Source organism: Phoenix dactylifera, chromosome 3 (assembly GCF_051530095.1).
Source record: "Phoenix dactylifera cultivar Ajwa chromosome 3, Ajwa_hap1_PhDact_Kaust_v1.1, whole genome shotgun sequence".
NCBI classification, from domain to species: domain Eukaryota; kingdom Viridiplantae; phylum Streptophyta; class Magnoliopsida; order Arecales; family Arecaceae; genus Phoenix; species Phoenix dactylifera.
The window spans coordinates 47,220,251-47,241,519 of record NC_143192.1 but is presented as its reverse complement, the minus strand read 5'-3'; the positions used below and the strand labels follow the sequence as shown (position 1 = coordinate 47,241,519).

Sequence of the window (21,269 nt, the reverse complement as noted above, 5' to 3'; positions counted from 1 at the left end):
TAAATTGAGCTATTAAAATCCTTTATTTTTTATTTTTTATTATATTATTATTTTCTATTTTGAGAATAATTGAAAAAAGAAGAAAAAAATTACATCCCATGTTTTTTATTAAGACGTGAGTTATATGCTAGTTAACGTACATCTCCATTGCATTGTTTCATTAATTTGGAGGGAAATAAAAACACATAGCAACAAAAATACCAAAAGAATCTAATTTTTTTGCTTTAGTCCATTAGTAATATATTAGATGTCGGGTTTTGTACATGCACATATCCTCCATGTGCAAATCTCTTAAATGCACTTACTATAAAGCTCACAACCGTAGTAGATCCAATAGCTCTCACAAATATCTATCATATATCTATAGTTTTTGGAAACCCTAGTTATCTAGAGTGGCAGGGAGTTTGCACTCCTTGCCATATATACCAAAGGTGTAGTATTCTATGCCCCTGCACAGTTTAACTATATATGTGGCGGTAACAATTTATGGTCTATCCTATCTATCATACTATATGTATCCTATCTATCATACTATATCTATGGTTATCATCCATCCCTCTTGCACGATAGACTACTCATGTAAATACTAATTCTTTACACGGCCTAAGGGTGAAGGATCTTTTTGTGATCGATGAAAAACAATGGAGTCAACCTTCAACTTTCCACAAAAGAGTTGGCTGATAGAGTTCTCTCTATGCCAATCCCAGTAGGTGACTGTGTGGACAGGTTGAGATGGAGTCTGGTTTGATGATCAAGATATTAGATTTTATGAGCTTTTTTTTAAATCCAAACATTTACTTAATTGTGAAATTTTGGGTATGGAGGTTAGGTGTTCATCTTAGGATTGCTTTATTTATATAGAATGTTGCATAGGATCATCTTCTAGAGGTACTTTGAGCCTCTGTGACTCATGTCTAGATGTAGAGGAGTCAATTCTTCTTGTCATACTATGGTGCAAATTGGTTTATTAAGTATGGAGACATGCTTTGATCTAGGACTTTGTTATTATCCACTCTTTCTCCCTTGATGATTTTTATCAAGATATTAAAGATACATCTTCTGGGGAAGATAGAAGACATCTAGCTGGCTAGGAATGAACATATTTTCTAAGCTTTGAATCAGAGTGCTAAAATGATTCTTCTTAGAGCATCCATACAGGCCCAAGATTTCATCCAAGCGACTACTCTAAAGAGACCTTTGACAGAAGAAAAAATCTATAGCTCTTTTCATACATATATTTATGATTTCATAAATAATATATTTCTCTTAAAAGCCACCACTCTTATATTTCCTTAAAGTTAACTTCAACAGCAATATAGATGAGAGAAGTGCTTTTAGTAGAGCGAGTTTTGTTATTAGGAGTGCTAATGGCACTCTTATTCCTACCGATGGTATCAAAGATATTGATGGTATAACTACATATTGCTTGAAAAGAGCTAACACATGCTTCATATATTTTGAGTGCCTCCCATATTTTTCTAGAACCTGACTCTTTAATAGTTATTAGATGATTTTCACCGTCTATAGAAAATAAACTTTATCCTCTCATTTAGGATTGTTGTCGATGGGTATGCTCTATAGAAAAACTAATAATGCAACTGATTGGATGTCATTTTATGTGCCCAACCAACTGATCCTTCTGATTTCTAAATATTGCCTACTCTAACATGGATGTTACCACCCAACTTTGCCTCTCTGGAACAAAATAAAAAAGATCGAGTCATTCATGTGCATCCACGTCATCAAGTGTATCGACACCGCGGGTCACCAGACCCCAGCTGACGTTGGAGTTTCCCCCTTCGCGTCAACGGCCATCGCGTTTCGAGCGGCCAGCTAAGGAAAACTCCCGAGGGGCAGCCACCGTCCTATCGATCTCATCAGACGGCCGAGATCTCACCGCACGATCCGCTGTACAAGTACAACCCGCGCAGTTGCCCAGCGGGCCTACTTAAGGCTCGCCCGCGGCGAATTCTCTTCCCCTCTCCCCGTGGTCGCTTCCAAGGCCTCATCTCTAGTTTGAGATTCTCACGTCGCCCTCTGATCGCTTCCCTATTCCAATCGGGCTAGGGTTTTCCCTCTGATCTCTATTTAGGTAATCATTCCCGATGTTCTTGTAGTTGCCTTCTCCAGTCGGGTATTTTCAAAGATTGTCTTTTTTCTGAGTTAGGTTTTGAATCTAGGGTTTTGTTTTCTTTTCCCCCTTCTCTCTTAATCTGCTTCGAATTGAATCGGCCCAAGATTTCTGGGTAAGGGTTCCTGTTTTTGGTATTGTTTGCTCTCAGAGATATCTTGTTTTCACGGAATTTTGGAGTAAAAAATGGATCTTGGGTTGGTTCAGCTCCTTTTATGATCGTTCTTTGTTTTTTTACATTGGTTTTTAGAGGCACGAAAAGAATTGGAGAGAGAGAGAGGTTGAGAGAGATCGGCAATCATGTTCGGGCGTGCTCCGAGGAAAAGTAACAATACCAAATACTATGAAATTCTTGGTGTCTCGAAGAATGCGAGCCAAGATGAGCTAAAGAAGGCTTATAGGAAAGCCGCCATAAAGAACCACCCGGACAAGGGTGGAGATCCGGAAAAGGTGAGCCGATTTCTTCTAGTTTATGCCGTAATTGCTGATCATCTGATAGTTTCGAATCATTGAATTCACGGTGGATTTATGATATATTCTAGGCAGCTTGCACATAATGAACCCTAGCTAGAGGTGCTGGTGTAGTTTATCTGTTGATATCCCTATGTTTTCTTTGTTTTCTTTTATTGCTATTAAATCAGTTTAAGGAGCTGGCTCAAGCCTATGAAGTTCTAAGTGATCCTGAAAAGAGAGAAATATATGACCAATATGGGGAAGATGCACTTAAAGAGGGAATGGGAGGAGGAGGTGGCGCTTCTCACAATCCTTTTGATATATTTGAGCAATTTTTTGGTGGTGGTGCTTTTGGTGGTGAGAGAGATTACAATCACAGATTCTTTTACTTTTTTTTTTTGTTTTGTTTTCGGTGAACAATGGTGCTAATCATTTATATTTTATACTGTGGTTGATCTGAAGGAAGCAGCTCAAGAGGTCATAGGCAGAGACGCGGTGAAGATGTTGTTCATACTCTAAAGGTGTCCCTGGAAGACTTGTATAATGGGACATCCAAAAAGCTTTCATTGTCAAGAAATGTACTGTGTGCAAAGTGCAAAGGGTATATTTCTTGTAAATTCTATATCTTTTTGAATTGATATGTTATTCCTTGATCATGCTCTAGCATGTTAAACTTAATATAATTTTATGATGCTTTCAGCCAGATTTTTCTACGGGAGTTAAACTTAGCAAATATTAATTGTTGCAATATATACATATAATCTCTGTGTGTGTGTCTATGTCCAGTTTATCTTAATATTGTGTTTGGCTTTTATATCTTTAGATGGCCTTTATGCTTTGAATTCTATTTTGTTCTTCTTTCTTTGCCTTTCTTTTATCATGAGGTGTCAACATTCTATTTTGCATGAAAGCAGTAGGTATTGTTGCCCATAATAATCTCTACAAAATTTTATGTGACAAAAACAGAGTGATGTTTTCTAATGTGATATTAAAGTGGGCAATATGTTTTAAGTGTTTCATTTGGTCATTTCCCACTATTGCGGAATACAGAGGAATATCTACTAGGTGATGGCTAGGCATCTACAATATTGTAGGAATTTTATTCAATTATTTTAGGACTTTTCTTTGTGCATGCCATAGATATGCATAATGTGTCAAATTTAAACAAGAAATACACGCACAACAACACATTTATATATTAACAACTCACTGTCTCCTAGTTCTTTTATACTTACTGTCTCCTAGTTCATCCATTGATAAGTTGCTTTTAAGTTTTGACATGACAGACTAATTTTAGTTTGGGTAGGGCTTGTACTATTGTTAGTGCCAGCGCTACCTTGTACTATTGTTAGTGTGGGCATGAACAATAAGCTGTTCAAGTGGCTATTTAACTAGGATGTGAATTCTTTTTCTTCATACCCATGTAGGCTCTGCACTTTCGCTATCATATAGTGTGCTGAAGTAGTGCAATCACTTTTGGAACTTATAGTTTCTTTAAAGTTAAGGTGGTATGATACTTGAAGTAAATATATACTACTAGTTTCTCCTTGAATAAGTTGTTGGTAGCCATGGCATTAGGGTTATTGAGATTTCTACAAAAGATTTAGGTAAATTAAGTGTTACTTCAGAAGAGAATGCTTGAATAATTGAATGAGTTCTTGCTTATGGTTAAGCAAGACCTAGTCGCCTTCAGATTAACGATAGGTTAAGTTGTTGATTTATATTTATACTGTTTTTATGAGGATGATTAAAATGCTGGTGAGTCCTTGTGAGATGATGATAGGATATGCTGGTTTTGGCTTTCTTGTTTTAATCAGGGACATATAAAGATGACTAGAAAGGGAGGTGCCTGGTCATTTGCTTCTGCAAAAGTTAGATATATGAAAGCCATTTCTGTGTTGTAAGCACCCATGCTTGTCTCATCTGCTGTATTGGATTTCGAATTTAGGTAACTGAATGTTGGTGGCCTAGAAAATGGTCATCATAGTGCAGCTCTTTTTGGACTAGTTTAGGTTTTCTCACATTAAGTTGCTTCTATCACTGCATTACTCATGGTTAAACATGAAAATTTTAGGTCTCAACTTCAAATTTGGTTTTGTTTTCTCTTATGGTTTGTCTCATGATTATCTTCCTCCCAAACTAAACTACAAACTTCTCAAATTGTAAGGTTGGTTGATTTACCAAAGTACTAGTTGTGATAGTGGTTGATGGTTTGAAAAGTAGGCAGGTGGATATTCTATTATGAGAAACTCATCTTAAAAAATGTTATTTTGGTTAATGGTTTTGCTTTTAGATCTGTAAAAGATGTTACAGTTTCTTTGTTTTCTAAAGTTTGACCAGTCACAGTTGGAATCTTTCTTTTGGTCGCTGATGGCTATGCTAATTCCTTTCACCTCGGTGTCCTTTTGCATGGTTCACACTATTTATTTGCTGCTTTGTTTGATGACAGATGGGTTTTCAGCGATTTGTCTGTTATTTGGGTTATCCTTGCAAATTAACTCTAGTGTATATGTATTGCTATGCTATTTGGTGCATTTCGTTTCAGTATTGGAGATTAGAGTTGTTTTGAGATTTCTAACAATGAATTCTTGGTAATTATGCAATGCAATACTTAGCTTTTGATGCCAGATATAATTTTGGGATTACTGCGTTTTACTTTATGTATTTTATTAAGAATATTCTGGTAAAGCTGTAGTATTTAAGTTGGTTAGAATTCCTCAAAGTAGGGTTTATGTCTATAATTCACTATCAATTTATGTTTAATTATGAAAATGGATTTCTATTTGTCTAGGATTGATGCTTTGGAATTGTAGTATAATTCCTTGTTTTTTCAAACTTGTGACCATCCTATGGGCTTTCAGATTGCTTGTTTATCTCTTTTCTTGGATGGTGAATTTTTAGAGTTTTCTGCCTTCTCATGTCTTTGATAACCGACTCTAATTTTGTAAAATTATTATGGTGGTGAATTTGAACAGAGGCGCTACAATTGGTACTTAAGTGGAAATGATGTACATTTGATTAATCTAGGTGATTGAGAAGGGCAATTGTGAGAGGCTGTATACATGGGTAGCACGGTGGTCCTGTGATTGCATGAGACAGAACATAATCTTTTTATGAGCCCTGCAATGACTAAGAGTTCCTCTTTTTTAGTTAGAAGTTTAGATAGGTGTTGGTTAAGGTGCTGAGCTTCCATATTTTCTGATGATATCTAAATTTTAAATCTAAAATATGTTAAAGACTAATTATTGATTTATTCTTCTATTGATGTTTCATTGTTTTCTTGAGAGGAAATTGATAAAATGGGGCTGGTGCTGAGTGCTGGGTGTGATAGTGTCTTGGGTCAATGATAACCATCATCTGAGTGTTCCGTAGAAGAAAAATTCACTAGCTCATTTACTGGATCAAAATTACATATCTGCAACTCTGTATTTTCAATTTAGTTTACAAAGGTTATCTACAACATTTTCCAATTTTCCTTTTCTATCTCTATAACCAGGGTTTTTAGTGACTGCTAGGTAACTTCTGTCACGAAAATATCAATTATATGGCTACTTTGCTTTTTGTAAGAAATAAAGTAACAATATTAGGAATTCAGAATGTTCAGCCATCATACTTGCTATGTTTTAGTGCTCCTTTTTTTTGTCTTTGTATTTGATCTTATTACAAATTTTTGTTTGTCGCTTACTTTTGATATGAGATTCTAGCCAAGAAAACTCAAAGTCGAAATCAACGTGAAATTGTGGATGCAAAATACATATCTTTAATGACATTCTTCCAATATGTGATTTGTCAGCCGATGATGCCCTCAACATGCATAATGATTCTTTTCTCCATCCCAATGGATTCTTTGTTTTGACAAATTTAATTCTCAACATTATAAGCAATATCAGATGAGCTATTGCCAATTGCTGCGACTACTAGCAACATATTTTTACCATTTTGGATCTTTAGTAAGCTTAATTTTCACATTTCTACGGCTGTTGCAATCAGCATTACCTAACACTTGTTTGCTCAAGATAATCATTGGCTTTTTTTTTTTTTAATGAAGGAAAATTTTGCCACTTGTCCAATCCCAATTTTATTCCCAAGTGATTCCTAAGGCTTTCATCTTGAATCTTTGGCAAGAATTGTGCACTCTGGTGATCATATGATTTAAACAACGTCTGATGACACTGTTGTCGGAGTACAATGTATGAATTATTCGATAAGTCAATAAAGAGTGATTGGAGGTCTCCTGCTCAACACTTAATTCCTGTAAAACTTCTTAGAATTTGTGACATCTAGGTCGAAATCCTTTAGTCTATTTATTGCATGTTCTTCTAATATATTAAATTGTTTATGATAAGTACCTCTCTGTCCTACTGAGTCTACACATCTGATATACTCTTTTCTTTCTTAGGATTTTCCATTATACAGCTTTGTTGTTTATTAATAATCATACTTCTTTTTTCTTGTTTCTCCTATAATTGCTGGATGTTTGTACCCCTGGAATGGTTGACTTAGTAGCTCAGTGGATCGTAATTCTATTTTCTCTTTTGGGGCATGATTATCCTCAAATGAACAGAAATAGGTTATGGTAGACATTAAAATTCATCTACTGCCCTGATACTCTTATGTTTTTCCCCTGACTGGTTATTGGGCTCAACTGAAAGTTGAGAATGCTCCATGGAAGGAGTAGCAGATTTTTTGCTATTAACTGTCATTCTGTTATTAAAAGTCTATAATTAGGTGCTGGATTTCTAGTGAATGTAAACCAAGGCAGGGGATTCTTGCCATGAAACCTGTCTGCCCAGTTGGCTTTTAGGAAGATCTACCATATAGGCCCCAATTTAAGCCCAGGAAATGAGGACCAACCCTAAAAAATCTCCTGGAGCATCAAAACATTTAAACAAAAGGGTAAGATGATAAAATTTAGAACGGGGAGCAGTATTCATCTTGAATGCACAAATACACCAAACAGCCAAATGAAACTTAGTTCTGTTCACCTTCTCCATTTTGGATAATTGTAACTTACCTTTGGATTTTTTTAAGTTCTGGAAATTTACAAATGTTCGAAACACTTGCATTTTTGGTAAATGATAGATTAAATATAAGAAATAATCATCAATAGATAATGCATAAGCTATTGGAGTTGGAAATGGAATTATATGTTGTATTGCCCCATATACCAGATGTTGATTATGCCTTCATGGAAGGAAAATGGTTCTTGCTTCATCAACTAGAAGCATGTGACATATAAGAGCCGTTGGTTAAGAAACTAAATCTATAATTAGACTTCAGTGATAAAGCTCGAATTATAGGGGCCTCGGCACCTTTGTTGGAGCTAAAGTTCTGAAAAGGCTGAAATTGCACTTGATGGAGGATTTATATGGAGTCATCATTAGAGATGTCCTCTTCTGGTATCCATGGTGATGTTGATCTTTGATATTGGACCCTTCAATTGCAAGAACACTGACTAGTGTCGGACTGTTTTTGCTGGCAGTTAAGAAAAGGTAAGAAATGGTAGTAATTTAGAACAAAAACTGTGGTGCTAAGAAAGGACAACAGGTATCTATTGATAAAGAGCATTGATGTAGTTCGATGGGTGGCAAATCTTGCTTCTGGTGATGATCATAAAACCTTTGTGATTAGTGGATATTCTTTATGATGTTTCTTTCATGCAAATGGCTGTGACATTATAAGCAATTCTTTCTCAAATGAGTTGAAAAGAAACAGATTTTCTTTCAGACAGGTGGTTAAGAGTTGCCAGGTTTCATTTTCTATATTGTCATTTCAACATTAAATTCGTTTTGCCCTTGTGCTTGTTTTGTCTGCAAATTTGATTAGCATAATTTCCAAGTTCATCCCACATAGAGAACAGCGCATAGTTCCACCACCATGTCATTTGTTAGGAACCTTGCTTGGGTTGCTCAAACCAGGGCAGTGAGGATACCACAATATTGCTGATTATAGGATTTATGCTTTCCACCCGAAGGTTCTTATCTTTCCTGCTTAAGGTTTTTATCACTGCATGCCAGTGTTGTGCTGGCCTTGCACTGGGGTGTGTGTTGCATAATTGTGTCCCATTCTGGTCCAATCCTGGCCTGGTAAGTGCATGGTGGCTTGAACTGGCATTGCTGGCACTTCAGTCTGTGCTCCTGCCATGCCTGTTGGCTGTTCCTTCTTGTTGCTGAGGATTCTAGTCGGTAATGTGGTCCTTGTGCAAGTTTTTGGATTGGATCCTCAAGTTCCATGAAGGAAAAACAACACTCACCTTTGGTCAAGGGGTCAAAGGTCCCTTAAGGTGAAAGAAATGTGAGGGGATTGAGTAGAAATCAGATGACATAAAAGAAATTTAAGGAATGTTCAATTGGAATAGAAAAATTCCCCTTGTGAAAGAGATGATTTGGTTATAATGGATCTGATTTTTGTCAGATCAAACTGGTGAAGTGTTATTAAGGACAGAAAGGAAGAAAATAAAGAGTGATAAATAAGGGATTTCTTTAGTGGAGATATTCATTGAGATTAGATCTTGTATGGCTAGGTTGGTTTGAAATGGTGTAAAAGAAAGTTCCAAACAAAATACATGAAGACAGAGAAGACTAATAACATGACAGTATAATATATTGTTAGAATTTTCAAGAGATTTATGTAAGATAAATCGAGGAAGGATGTGGCATGGGCTGCATGATAAAAAGCAGCAGCTTTAGAGGAAGATGTGTACTGCTTATGATAGAAGTCTGAGGTGTGAAGAGGAGAAAGAGTAGGAAGAAATGCAATAATAAATAGAAAATAGGTGTTTGGTTATGGGAAGTCACAGAGCTTGGCCTTCTTGTGTTGATCTTCTCTATAGAATAAAAATGCCATTGAGTAATTTTACTTTTGCTATTGTAATATTGATGAGTACATTTTCTGTCTGTGCACAACACTAGTGGTGCATGTGTAACATTTAGATGCTGCTATGTTATCAGAGGACAGATACCTTGGTTGAATGTATATTGAGTGTGGGCGGAACCTTACCTGTGCATTGGCACCTGGTTTCAGATGTTCAATCATGCAGAGTAAGATAGAATTAATGAGATTTGCTGTGAGATATGCTTAATAAATATGATATTTTAATGCTGATTTAGTTATTGGAAGCTGGTCGATATATCCTATCCCTGTTCACAATGAGCTTCGGAATTATCACTGGATGCTGAATTGGTATACTCTTGCTTCAAGATTTTTTTTTTTGACTGATACTGCTTCTGTGTACCTCAGATAGTTTAATGGTTAATAATTGTGCGTCCCATTAGGTTTGGATTATAGAGTTCAGGATGTAGTGGTGGATGGTTGCGAAACTATGAGAAACAACCTTGAATTCGAGCACAATGTGAGATGCTTGAAATTGAGATAATTATTGATGCGGCTACTACAATTATTTAATGCAGTGTTGCATCATGGATATCAAAATCAAATTTGTATACGTTTACAAGGTCTGACTCGGCAAGAGCAAAAAAGAGGGAGACACGGATACATAGGATGACATATAAATTTAACTAAATTATACATTTATACATTTAAACAATATCTGTTTAAATATTAAAAGGAAAATGTTAAAAAGATAATGTTTGTTAAGATCTTTCAATGTTCTTGTTTCTCATTCAAACTTCCCAATTAACTTGTTCACCAATAAACTTTCCAATTAACTTAAGGAGATTACCAAAATAATTTTTTGCAAAGATATTTTAATGCTTACATCCTTAACAAATCTCGAAAAAGAATGATGACTCACTTTTAATATTAAATTAGAGGATCAAACTTGATGTTGGAAGAGTTCAACTCACTTATTGTCAGAAGAGTTCAACTCTCTTCCAATCTTTAGAAGTGGCTATCTTAGAACTTCATAAGTATTTGGCATGTATCTAACTTGGATTTTTGGAGTTGGGTGCGAGTATCCATGAAAGACTGTCTAAATGAAGATTAGAGATAGCTTAGGCAAGATTGGCGCTTGCATGATTGGGGAACATGAAACAGCTCAATGAAATTTACATTTGCAGTGCAATTTTATGGTTGAAACAAATCCAAATTTTCTACGATTCCAAATTACAATTTAAAGTTTCAGAAGACTGTTAGGAACAAGTTTCTTCTTCCTTAAAAAAATAGGTTCATTGGCATATATTATAAAATTCACCATGTATGCGGAAGATTTCATATCTTAAGAGAAGTTGGAAGCCACATGACCTTAATCGTATACATGCAACCACTTTTTGCAACTTTAAGCTCGTGCGGTTGTGGAATTTGTTGAAATTTTGTTATGGACATTAGGTTCACTATTGCACCAGAGGGATGATGATGATAACAGTTGATTATGCATGTACATAATTTTCTTCATCTAGGGCCGGTGCATCCCATGCACCGTTAATTAACTAATACCGTCTCTTACATATTATACTATTTGACTCATAGAGCAACCCCACAACATGCATTGCTGTCTCTTTGGCTCAGATGTGTGTAATGGCAAGCTAATTCTTTGATACTTGAACATCATTTTATTTATAGAATACAGACATTCTATAGTATAGTCATTAGTGTGCTCATTAATATTTTCCTCTCTATGTTTTATGATATTTATTCGTATGTTTGCTCGTCGTTTCAGAAAGGGCTCAAAGAGTGGTGTATCTGGAAGATGTTATGGATGTCAAGGTACAGGAGTAAGGACAGTAACTAGACAGATTGGACTAGGCATGATTCAACAGATGCAGCATGCTTGTCCTGAATGCAGAGGCTCAGGTGTGACAGATCTTTCATATTGTTTGTACTCTTGGTGCATTGAGGAATTTTTTGGTTCAGTTTATCTTCTAAATGTACTGTTATGCAGGTGAGATCATCAGCGATAAAGACAAGTGTCCACAGTGCAAAGGGAACAAAATCAGCCAGGAGAAGAAAGTACTGGAGGTGCATGTTGAGAAAGGAATGCAACATAGTGAGAAGATTGTATTCCAAGGGGAAGCTGATGAAGCTGTAAGCAAGCCTCTTTTCTTTCCAAAAAAAGAAAATTATAAACTACCATTTTTTTTGGCTGTTCATCATGTGTTATGCTATTACATCTATGTCAACCTAGTCAGTAGTATTTTCTTATACTCCTTGATTTTTATCCTGGGTACCGGTGCTTGTCGGGTAAAGTTTGATTAACTTACTAGCATGCCGTTCTCTCTGAATCTCTTAGTTCTCTTATGTCTAACTCTGTAAAATCCATGTTTGCAGCCTGACACTGTCACAGGAGATATTATATTCATACTGCAACAAAAAGAGCACCCGAAATTTAAGAGAAAATATGATGATCTTTTTGTGGAACATACACTCAGTCTGACTGAGGCACTCTGTGGCTTCCAGTTTGCTCTGACCCATCTTGATGGCAGACAACTGCTCATCAAGTCAAATCCAGGCGAAGTTGTCAAGCCTGGTAAGTTCTTAGATCTGTCGTATATAAGTTTTGATCTAAGCTGCTGATTTTTCTTGATCTACCTTATAACATGTATGACCACCTTTTTTGGGTTATATAACCTGCTGCTCTCTAATCAGGTCAATTTAAAGCAATCAATGACGAGGGAATGCCTCATCATGGTAGGCCCTTCATGAAGGGTCGCCTGTACATCCAATTCAATGTTGAATTTCCAGATTCCGGCGCGCTCTCTCCTGATCAATGCCATGCCCTGGAGACCCTTTTGCCACCAAGACCTAGCAACCACTTGTTGGACATGGAGTTGGATGAGTGTGAGGAGACGACTCTATATGACGTCAATATGGAGGAGGAGACGAGGCGAAAGCAGCAACAGCAGCAGCAAGATGCCTACGATGAAGATGAAGATGCAGCTCCAAGGGTACAGTGCGCCCAGCAATAAGTTCACCTTTAGGTCGCATTGGAGGTATTTTGGCTGTTCTTTCTTGCTGCGTAGGGACGTCCAATTGTCCTCACAATTTGCTCCTTATAACGTACCTGGGAACCATAGAGGTAGCTGGAATTATGGGTTGTGATTGTTTTCTTTCATACTGAGATTCTCGTGGAGCTACTGGTGGTTATTCATATCGACTTTATTGCTTTCTAGGCTTATGACTAAATATGATACTTTCAGCTATATATGTGCTAATCATGGCAGGTCTATGCCTCAAGAAGGATGCGCCATTCTGTATTATTACCTCATCAAAATTGATTCATGCTTTATGGTTCTGCCTCTACTTCTATGGGACCATCTATGGTGCTCTTTGTTCTGGATCCATTATCATAATTTTCTATGACAATTAATTAATAGCATATTCAGGGTCTCCCAATCTTGATCCTGGATAAGTCTAAGTGGAGGAAGATTAAAAATTGGTGTCGGCCATTCAGGCGTTGTGCTTCAAAGACGGATGGACAAAAAAAAAAAAATTGGGATGAACCTAAGTGCTAATGCTGCATGTATGCATATTTTACAAGTGTTGAGACTGAAAGGTTGGCCAGTGGAACTTCTGTTGTTGCTGCCACTTGAAGCCATGGACTGGGACGCACCCCCGACTTAGATGGTACAAGCTGAGATGGGACGATTAGAATGGAGAATAACACAATATTATCGTTGAAGGATATATATGCCTGTAATGAACCAATGGCAATCCGGAGAAAGAAGGAAGGCTGATGGCAATTGGTTGCTTGGTGATGTTCATTGGCATCAGTTATGGTTGGTGTAGGCTCCACTGGCTAATCCTGTGTAGGGTTTTTATTGATAGTGTGGCGATTGTATTTGTCGGTCCAATCAGTGGCCATTATGATCTCCCCTGTAAGAATCTTTTGGCACAGAGTGGGCTTGACCGATCATCAATATGTACTGTGGAATTGAGGAGGACATTGAATAGATATTGAGTGTCATGTGCTAGAGCCACTTGGAGCTGTACTAGCGCAAACAGTTCTACTAGTTATAATTTTTAATTTTGATTCCGATCAATCTTTGCCGAGCTGCATTTCCAGTAGGAGTTGGCCATCAACAATCTTTTGTTTACCTACGGTGGATGGCCTCAATGGAGTTACAGGAATAGAAGTCTTTTCCAAAAAGAACTATATACTGCACCACATTGCTACCCTGGCCATCCAACTTGCCCATGCATTTTGTTAGTTTCTTTTTGACTGTTGATCTGTACACTAGGAAACCTGCAGTTCCAAGAGCTCATTCCTTTCATCTTCAGCTTTGGTTCTATTGGGTACCATCTCCTCATAGGGTAGTTAAATTAAATTTTAGTCAAGCTTGAGCTCGATTCATTGTTAGAAATCACTTTAGTCAGATTCTATTACAAAGATTCACATCTCTAAATTGCAAGCTGCTTGGGAAGTACTTATCACAGCTGTTAACACCTTAAAATGCACTAGAATTATGCTGGAAACTGGATTAATAGTGCCTCATATGCATGGTACTCCTATTTTCTATTCAGACAGATTCATCAAGCTATGCCTGATCTCTAGTTTTTCAGAGCCTACCATATGATTGGCTAGCTGGAAAGCATACGAACATGAATCTACTTGGTTCCACTCTTCATTCTCAGCTTGTTTTGCTACTACAGTATTACTCAGTAGGTTAACTAACCCATTGTTTCTTCTTGTGGCCTCATCCCATACTAGTGCACCCCCCACCCACAAAACACACCAAAAAAAAAAAAAAGAGGGTCTTGCAGATCGCAATAAATTTTTTTCTTTTTTTTTTTTTACTTTCATTGCCCTCGTTGACGTGTAGGAACATTAGAGTCCACCTTGATGTGAATAACACTATGAACTGCCTTCAATTTGAATAAGAAGGGTTTTATGTTGGCTTCTCTTTTAGTATCACTGTCTTTTTTAAAAAAAATTTAAATTCACAAAATGTTTAAAACAAAGAAGAAAAAAGATATATTTTCTAATTATTGGTATTTTCTATTTTCAAATACAAATGATAAGAAAATGTATTCATTGTGGAGCCTGGGATATCCATGATAGCCATAGCTGTGGAATTCAGCTATATACTGAGACTTGGACAAACAGTTCTACGCACAGTTTGATGGTTCGTGAATGGATGATGAATTCTTCGTGAAATCCGCAAATGTTGCCAGCATGTCATGAGATTCGTACCGTTCCACTTAAGGGTATGTGCATTCTGTGGGGCTCAACGAGGCCAGGAGAAAAAAAGAAAAAGGAAAGAGATTGGATTCGACAGGACCAAAGAAAGTGAGCAAAGTAATGAGAATCAATAAATTCCCACATAAATGATACTATAGGTTACCATAAATATTGAAATATTAATAAAAATGGGCCCAACTACTTAATCCCCACTTCTGAAATCATGTCCCAATGAGCTCCCCGAAAGCTCTTCATGCCTGCCATCATTTTTCCTAGAACTCTCTCTACCTTTTCTTTTCAACTAAAAAATTTTATTAAATCATATTTTTCCTTTTTTGAGAATGAAAATTTTATTTTATTTCTTAAATCTCTTATTTGATTGGTCTGAAATATAACTACTTATTTTTTTTGACAAGACATAATATAACATGAAACCATGTAAAGTAAATTGTATTCATACAACTATTATATACACACACACACACACACACACACATACATACATAGATTTTTATTTATTATTACTATTTATTTAATTTTCTGAGTTTCATCCAAATTTTTGAGATTTATCATTTTTTTTGAGTTTCAACCTTCTTGAATTATATATTCTCGAACGTGGAATTTATGATTATGATGGTAACTGTAGAAGTAGCATACATTAATATATATATATATATATATATATACACACCCTTACAAGTATGCTATAATCTTTTTACAATACAGTTGAAAAATTTAAACACTCAATTTATATTATAAAGATATATACTTTTGTATAAGTTTTTCAAGAGTATTAATACAAAAGGATATAATGTCATTTTACACTTAAAGCAGTTTTATTAAATCATAAGCTAAAAATACAAGCGGTAGGAGTATCTATGGAAAAACAGAATAATTTGAGATATATATATTAAATTTCAAAAAATAAGCATGCAATAAGTATTTGCATGGGGGTGTAAGTACACATTGTTCTGATGGTGTTGATGGTGTCATCAGAAGATAGCAGTGATGATAACGATCCCCTTGGGGGAAAAAAAACTTTTTTTGTTTCTTTCTTTGAAATCTGTCCTCAAACAGAAAACCTCACCAGACTTTGTTTGAAAAAATAATAGGGCTCGGAAAACTTTATTTTCGTAAGAAAAGAAACAGTTCCTGCGGCGGCTATGTTCGAGAGATCGAAGATTTGTGTGTGAGAGGCAGAGAGGAGGTAGCTTCTAGCGTAGAAATTTTTGGTAATATTTAGACCAGTTTGCACAGTTTGCAGCTATCGAGAGCCAATCCATGAAAAGAGAAACGCTTGTTAGAACGGACAAGTATCGTTTAGAAGTATGTATATATATATATATATATATATATATATATATATATATATATATATATATATATATATATATATATATATATATATATATATATATATATATATATATATATATATATATATATATATATATATATATGGACTTTAAATTTGTTTAACAGTTTACTTTCTGGGAACTGAAATATCGGGAGAGTAATTTGTAGAAAATACAAAATAAATACGTTCATTGGAATCTGCTTCCATCTTAAAGAGGCTTTCCAGTGTCTCTCAAAGCATGGGCAAGATTGCGTACGTGATTCTTAATCACTTTATCTCCCCTTCGAGCATTTAGACAAAGCTGTTTTCAAGAGGATAAGCTAAGCATATCTACAGCACCAGAAAAAATGGTAAGAACTTGGACAATTTAAAAGCTTATATGGACATGGTTTCCTCTCCTTAGCTTGTAACTATTCGTTAAATCACTGGGTCGCACATATACCAACTACTGTAATGGAAAAGGATCCATGTTTTTTTTTTTTTTTTTTGTTAAAGAAAGAATTTGGCAGAAGCCCAAAGAGGATCCATGGATATAAATATATAATTTTTTTTTAATATCTTCCTTGAAAGTTGGCCATTTTCTTTGCTAAGAAAGCAATAAAAGAAATATGTCAGCCAAGATTCTTGCTGAGGTGATTAGAACCATCCATTAAATCAGATTCATGCATCAAATGTGCTCAACGGTAGTATTTATTGAAACCAAATGATTTTTGATGAAGAGGGAGGCAAAGCCACCCGCCTTTATCACTACAAAAAGAAAAAGCAAAGCCGACTCTTGAATGCCGACGCTATGGAAAAGCGTCGGCAAATTTGGTTGCCGCTAGAACTTTTGCCGACGCTTCTAATAAGCGTCGGCAATTTAAAGGAATCCACGACGCTTAAAAGTATCGTCATAGTCTTCAATTCCAAATGATGCTGGGAAGTGTGGGAACTGGTTATAGGGCGATGCTATTACGCGTCATTGTTCTTCCAGACCTACAACGACGGTTATAAGTGTCAGGATAACACGACGCTTATAAGCGTCGATGTTAGACGACGCGTATAAGCGTCGTCGAAGGCGAGCACACCACCCTAACCTAGTGACCGACCCCGATCGAGCCCTCATTTCTCCTCTCCAGCGCTGCTCGAGCTTCCGTGTTGCTCCTCTCCGGCGCTGCCCTAGGTTCCGTCTTGCTCCTCTCCGAATTGGGGCAGCCCATCAATAGAGCTGGAAGTCTTCTATCAAGCTTTTTAGGATCGGTTGCACGCAAGAGTCAGCTGTGTCCGCTCAACTATACGAAGTGGAATGACATACTTCCTTCGTATAAGGTTGAGCTTCTTAGACTCATACAGGTAATGAATTGAATTTGTTCTTTTTAATTTGACACCTTCTGTATGTTAATTTGCTTACTACCATAATTTTACTTTTGAGGTTTAATATTATTATAACATTCTGTATCTTGTTGTAGGATAAGTTTGTACTCCCTCCAGAGAGCCATGATTGGGTGCTAAAGTCCCTCAACCGCAAATGGAAAGAATATAAAGCAAAATTGAGGACGGACTTCAAGCGCAAGGGTATGACAGAGGAGGAGGTTGCTCATGTGACTCCTCCTGATGTATACCCTCTGCAGTGGAGGGAGCTTGTTCACTACTGATTTTCTGAAAAAGGACAGGTCACGTATATTATTTCAATATCTTATATTATCTTTATTATTAATATAGATTGCAAATATATACATTGAATCATATTATACTGTGTGCTTTTATTTTGGCAGACATATTCCAATATTCTAATATTGGCAGATATAGGAAAGAGCTACAAATCTTATTTCAGAGCGCGTCGGGAGTCATCATCATCCGACACGACCAGTCGCATCGAGGCTCAGGTCTATGCCGAATTGATGGGCCTAGAACGTTATGGTCGTGTGAGGGGTTACGGTGTCGGAGTTACCTCCACTCAGCTATCTGCAGTGAGCCGATATACCCAAGATGCCAGACAAGGTACTAGCACTGCAGAGGTTTGTAATTTGAAGACAGATGGCATAGATAAAGCAATCATATGAGACAAGGATAGAGGAGACGAGGCAGAGTCATATGACTGATATGGCGGAGTTGAAGCAAAGCCAAAAGTTGAAGATACAATCTTTGCAAGATCAGCTTGACCATATTTCATCTTTTTTACAGAGATTTGCTCCTCTGGTACATAACTAAATCTATTTGAATATTTTATTTAATTATAATGTATTCTTGTATGAGCATGATGACTTTCGTATTTTTAGTTTCTAAAATATTTTTTTTCTTGTAGGTTGCTGATACTTCATCTACTCGTAAAGATGATGATGCCGTCGACCCTTGGTACATATCATAGATTGTGTACTTAGGAATTTGAGATTTATGTTTTTAGAATGTTTTTGAAGTACAATGTAATCAAATATGATAATATGAATATTTTGAATGAAAAGTTCTTGTTTGTGACGTGTATCTTGTTATATATGTGATTTAGTGTATTTGTTTTGTTAGAATTTAATGTAACAGAGTATTAAAAATTACTTTTACGAAAAAAAATAAAAAAAAATTCTATTGCCGACGCTTTTAAGCGTCGGAAATAGCAAGTGGCACGAAATCTGGCACGCCTTTAATGACGCTTTATAGCATCGGCCTACTCCGACAATAACCAACGTCGGTCCAAGTTCCCCGACGCTTTTAAGCGTCGGTTACATCGCGGATGAACGACGCTTAAAAGCGTCGGCATAGATCGACGACGCTTTCTTGACGCGTCGGCCTAAATCGAGCCCACGCCCACCTGCCCGACGTCTTACCCACGCTCTGGGGGGCGTTGGCAGAAAATCTACCGACGCTTTTAAGCGTCGATAAAGACCAAACAAAGCGCCGGAAGATATCCTTTCTTTCGTAGTATATTAGAAAAGAAAAATTTACATAAATTATTTATAAAAAAAATTCAAGAAAGAAAAATATAAAAGAGCAATAAATTTTTTTTAAAAAAGATAGTGGTCTATAAGTAGGCCTATTAAACTATTCAACAAGCGGATCAATCTCCTAAGTGATTTGAGGGATCTCTGTATCTTCAATGTGTAACTATATAAGCTCTTTATCCTGATGTGAGTCAATCTTCTTCTAAAATATAGATTAACATCTTTTAGCGTGCAACGCCAATGTTGCGAGGTTATTTCAAATTTTTAAATGAGAATCAAGCAGCTTCTTTAAATACAGATGCTTTCAATTGAAGAAGATTGGCAAAATTTTCTATAAATGATTCTCTTATGAAAATCTCTTGTTGCAATATAAAGAGATAAGGTTTGCCGGGACAAGTCCTAGGTCAACCCCCGCCCCGCCCCTTAAATAATAATAATAATAATAAAAAGAGAAAGGATTTCTTAGAAAATATACAAAAGAGAGCATATATAAGACAATTTGAAACCCACGCGAGGGGCGCCTCTTTCTGTTGTTTAAGCTTTTGGCAGAGTAAGGTGAGGACCAGTGGAGTAGGTGAGGCCTCTCGGTACTCTTAGCATAAGAAGAGAAGTATCTGCCCGTATAAAAATAAATGGATGAAAACAAAGGTGCAGTTTGGTTTCTGCGGATCACTTCCGTGAGATGGACGCCGTGGCGAGTTTGAGGCCACACAAGAATCCATGGCGATGGCTTTCGTGAGGTGGACCACAATAGGCATCGAGTACTTGCTGCCATGGTAATAAGTCACTGCTCTCCTATGCAAGACAGCAGAAAGAGAAAGCCTCTTGCACTGCAAGAAATGGATTCCATCCAATCGCCACTGGAGGCATCAAACTTGAGATTTTAATGCATTGATCTAACGTGTGCGCTGGTTAGGTGATACGAGTGCCCATTTAGAGTATAGAAATGGCAAAAGAAATAAAAACTACTCCATCTGGATAAGCTTCCAATTTCTTGTGGGTGCGGGTAACTTGGAAGATATTATAGTTGTCAATTGAGATGGGCAAGAAAGGAGCTCTCTCTCTCTCTCTCTCTCATTCACTCACTCACTCACTCATCACTATCACAAACACCCAGTGGATTGAACTTCGTTGCTAGAAATAGTTTGCAAGCTACAGATTTCAAAAGGCATTCATGTTTTCTTCCAACATGGTGGCCAGAGATCAACTGTGTCTTTGGGACAAACACATTCTGACATTCCACAGCTGCTATGCTGTCCAAACCATCAATGGTGGATAAATGTGTTTGAGAGACGCTGCTAATCGCCTAATAAAATTATATTTGCAACCACATTGGGGGTTTAAAAAGCTAGCTTCTGACCCTCAAAGAATGCAAGGAAAAAGCTGGTCTAGACTGTTTGGTCCATTGTGGCTCACTCATTTGGTGGAATTGAGTTTGTGTGCGTACATATAGTTGTTAGAATTTAGAAATGAAGTACATAATTTTTTTGGAACATCTATTGGTAGGATTTTTCACCAACGACGATCTGATAAACTAAGTCACGCAATAACTATATATAATAACTGATAACTAGGAACTAAGTAGAGATCTATGGCTACTTGGCCTGTTAGCTGAAGCATTGAGACGGCACTTCCTTTTGGGGGCCAAACGTTTGCTTCTTTTCTTTTTCCTTTTGTGCACAAGGCAACCAAACAAGTTAAGCTTCTTCAGAGAGTGGAGTTATCCTCAATCTCATATCATTTTTCTTCCAAACATGGAGATTATCATTGAACTCTCCTATAAAAAATAACAATTCTGTTCGCCTATGCTTCAAGCTCTGCTTTTGATTGTGTGAGGTCATCAATTGTTGGAGCTTGACTATTTGATAGCATTAGTATGTTGTTATACAAACGATTAGATTTCTTAGACATTGAAAGACGGCTCAGCGACCCATAATTTTCAGGACATTTTATAACTTATCTTTATTAAACTAAACTATACATGGGCGGGAGAAGAGAGGGTGAGAGTGAGAGTGAGACAGACAGAGAGACACAGGGTGAGAGTGAGAGAGAGATTAAATCTGAAAATCCATTATACTGGCTTAATATGGTACAAAGTCGGATTACATGCAATAATATACCTATCAAAGATTGCATAAAGAGCATGATTATTCTGTGACATAGACAAACCTAACAGAGCTTTCTGCTTTAAATCAAATTCAATTGCTCATGTCTGAACTGAATCACCAAACTCGCTAATATGTCGTTCATTTATTCCAAGTTGAATTTTGTAAGCAAACAATGCTGCCATAGTTTGCCCCTCTGACCTCCTAACTGCACTTCTATGGACAGTTTGCTGGC

General features: G+C 36.7%; 1 protein-coding gene across 3 annotated transcripts; it reads left to right on the top strand.

Moving 5' to 3' along the window:
- Positions 1-1,823: 1,823 nt before the first annotated feature.
- On the top strand, positions 1,824-12,781 carry LOC103717276 (chaperone protein dnaJ A6-like). Of its 3 annotated transcripts, XM_039120322.2 has the most exons (9): positions 1,965-2,092; positions 2,181-2,246; positions 2,382-2,581; positions 2,773-2,941; positions 3,047-3,185; positions 11,202-11,335; positions 11,424-11,566; positions 11,810-12,008; positions 12,128-12,781. In XM_039120322.2, the coding sequence occupies exons 3-9, from the start codon at positions 2,432-2,434 to the stop codon at positions 12,445-12,447; spliced, it is 1,254 nt and encodes a 417-aa protein (XP_038976250.2). In that variant the 5' UTR covers positions 1,965-2,092; positions 2,181-2,246; positions 2,382-2,431; the 3' UTR covers positions 12,448-12,781. The 3 variants fall into 3 exon arrangements, with proteins under 3 accessions (XP_026664306.3, XP_038976250.2, XP_088574835.1); XM_026808505.3 differs by lacking the exon at positions 2,181-2,246 and having other exon boundaries at positions 1,824-2,092; XM_088718709.2 differs by lacking the exon at positions 1,965-2,092 and having other exon boundaries at positions 2,113-2,246.
- The last annotated feature ends 8,488 nt before the right edge of the window (positions 12,782-21,269 follow it).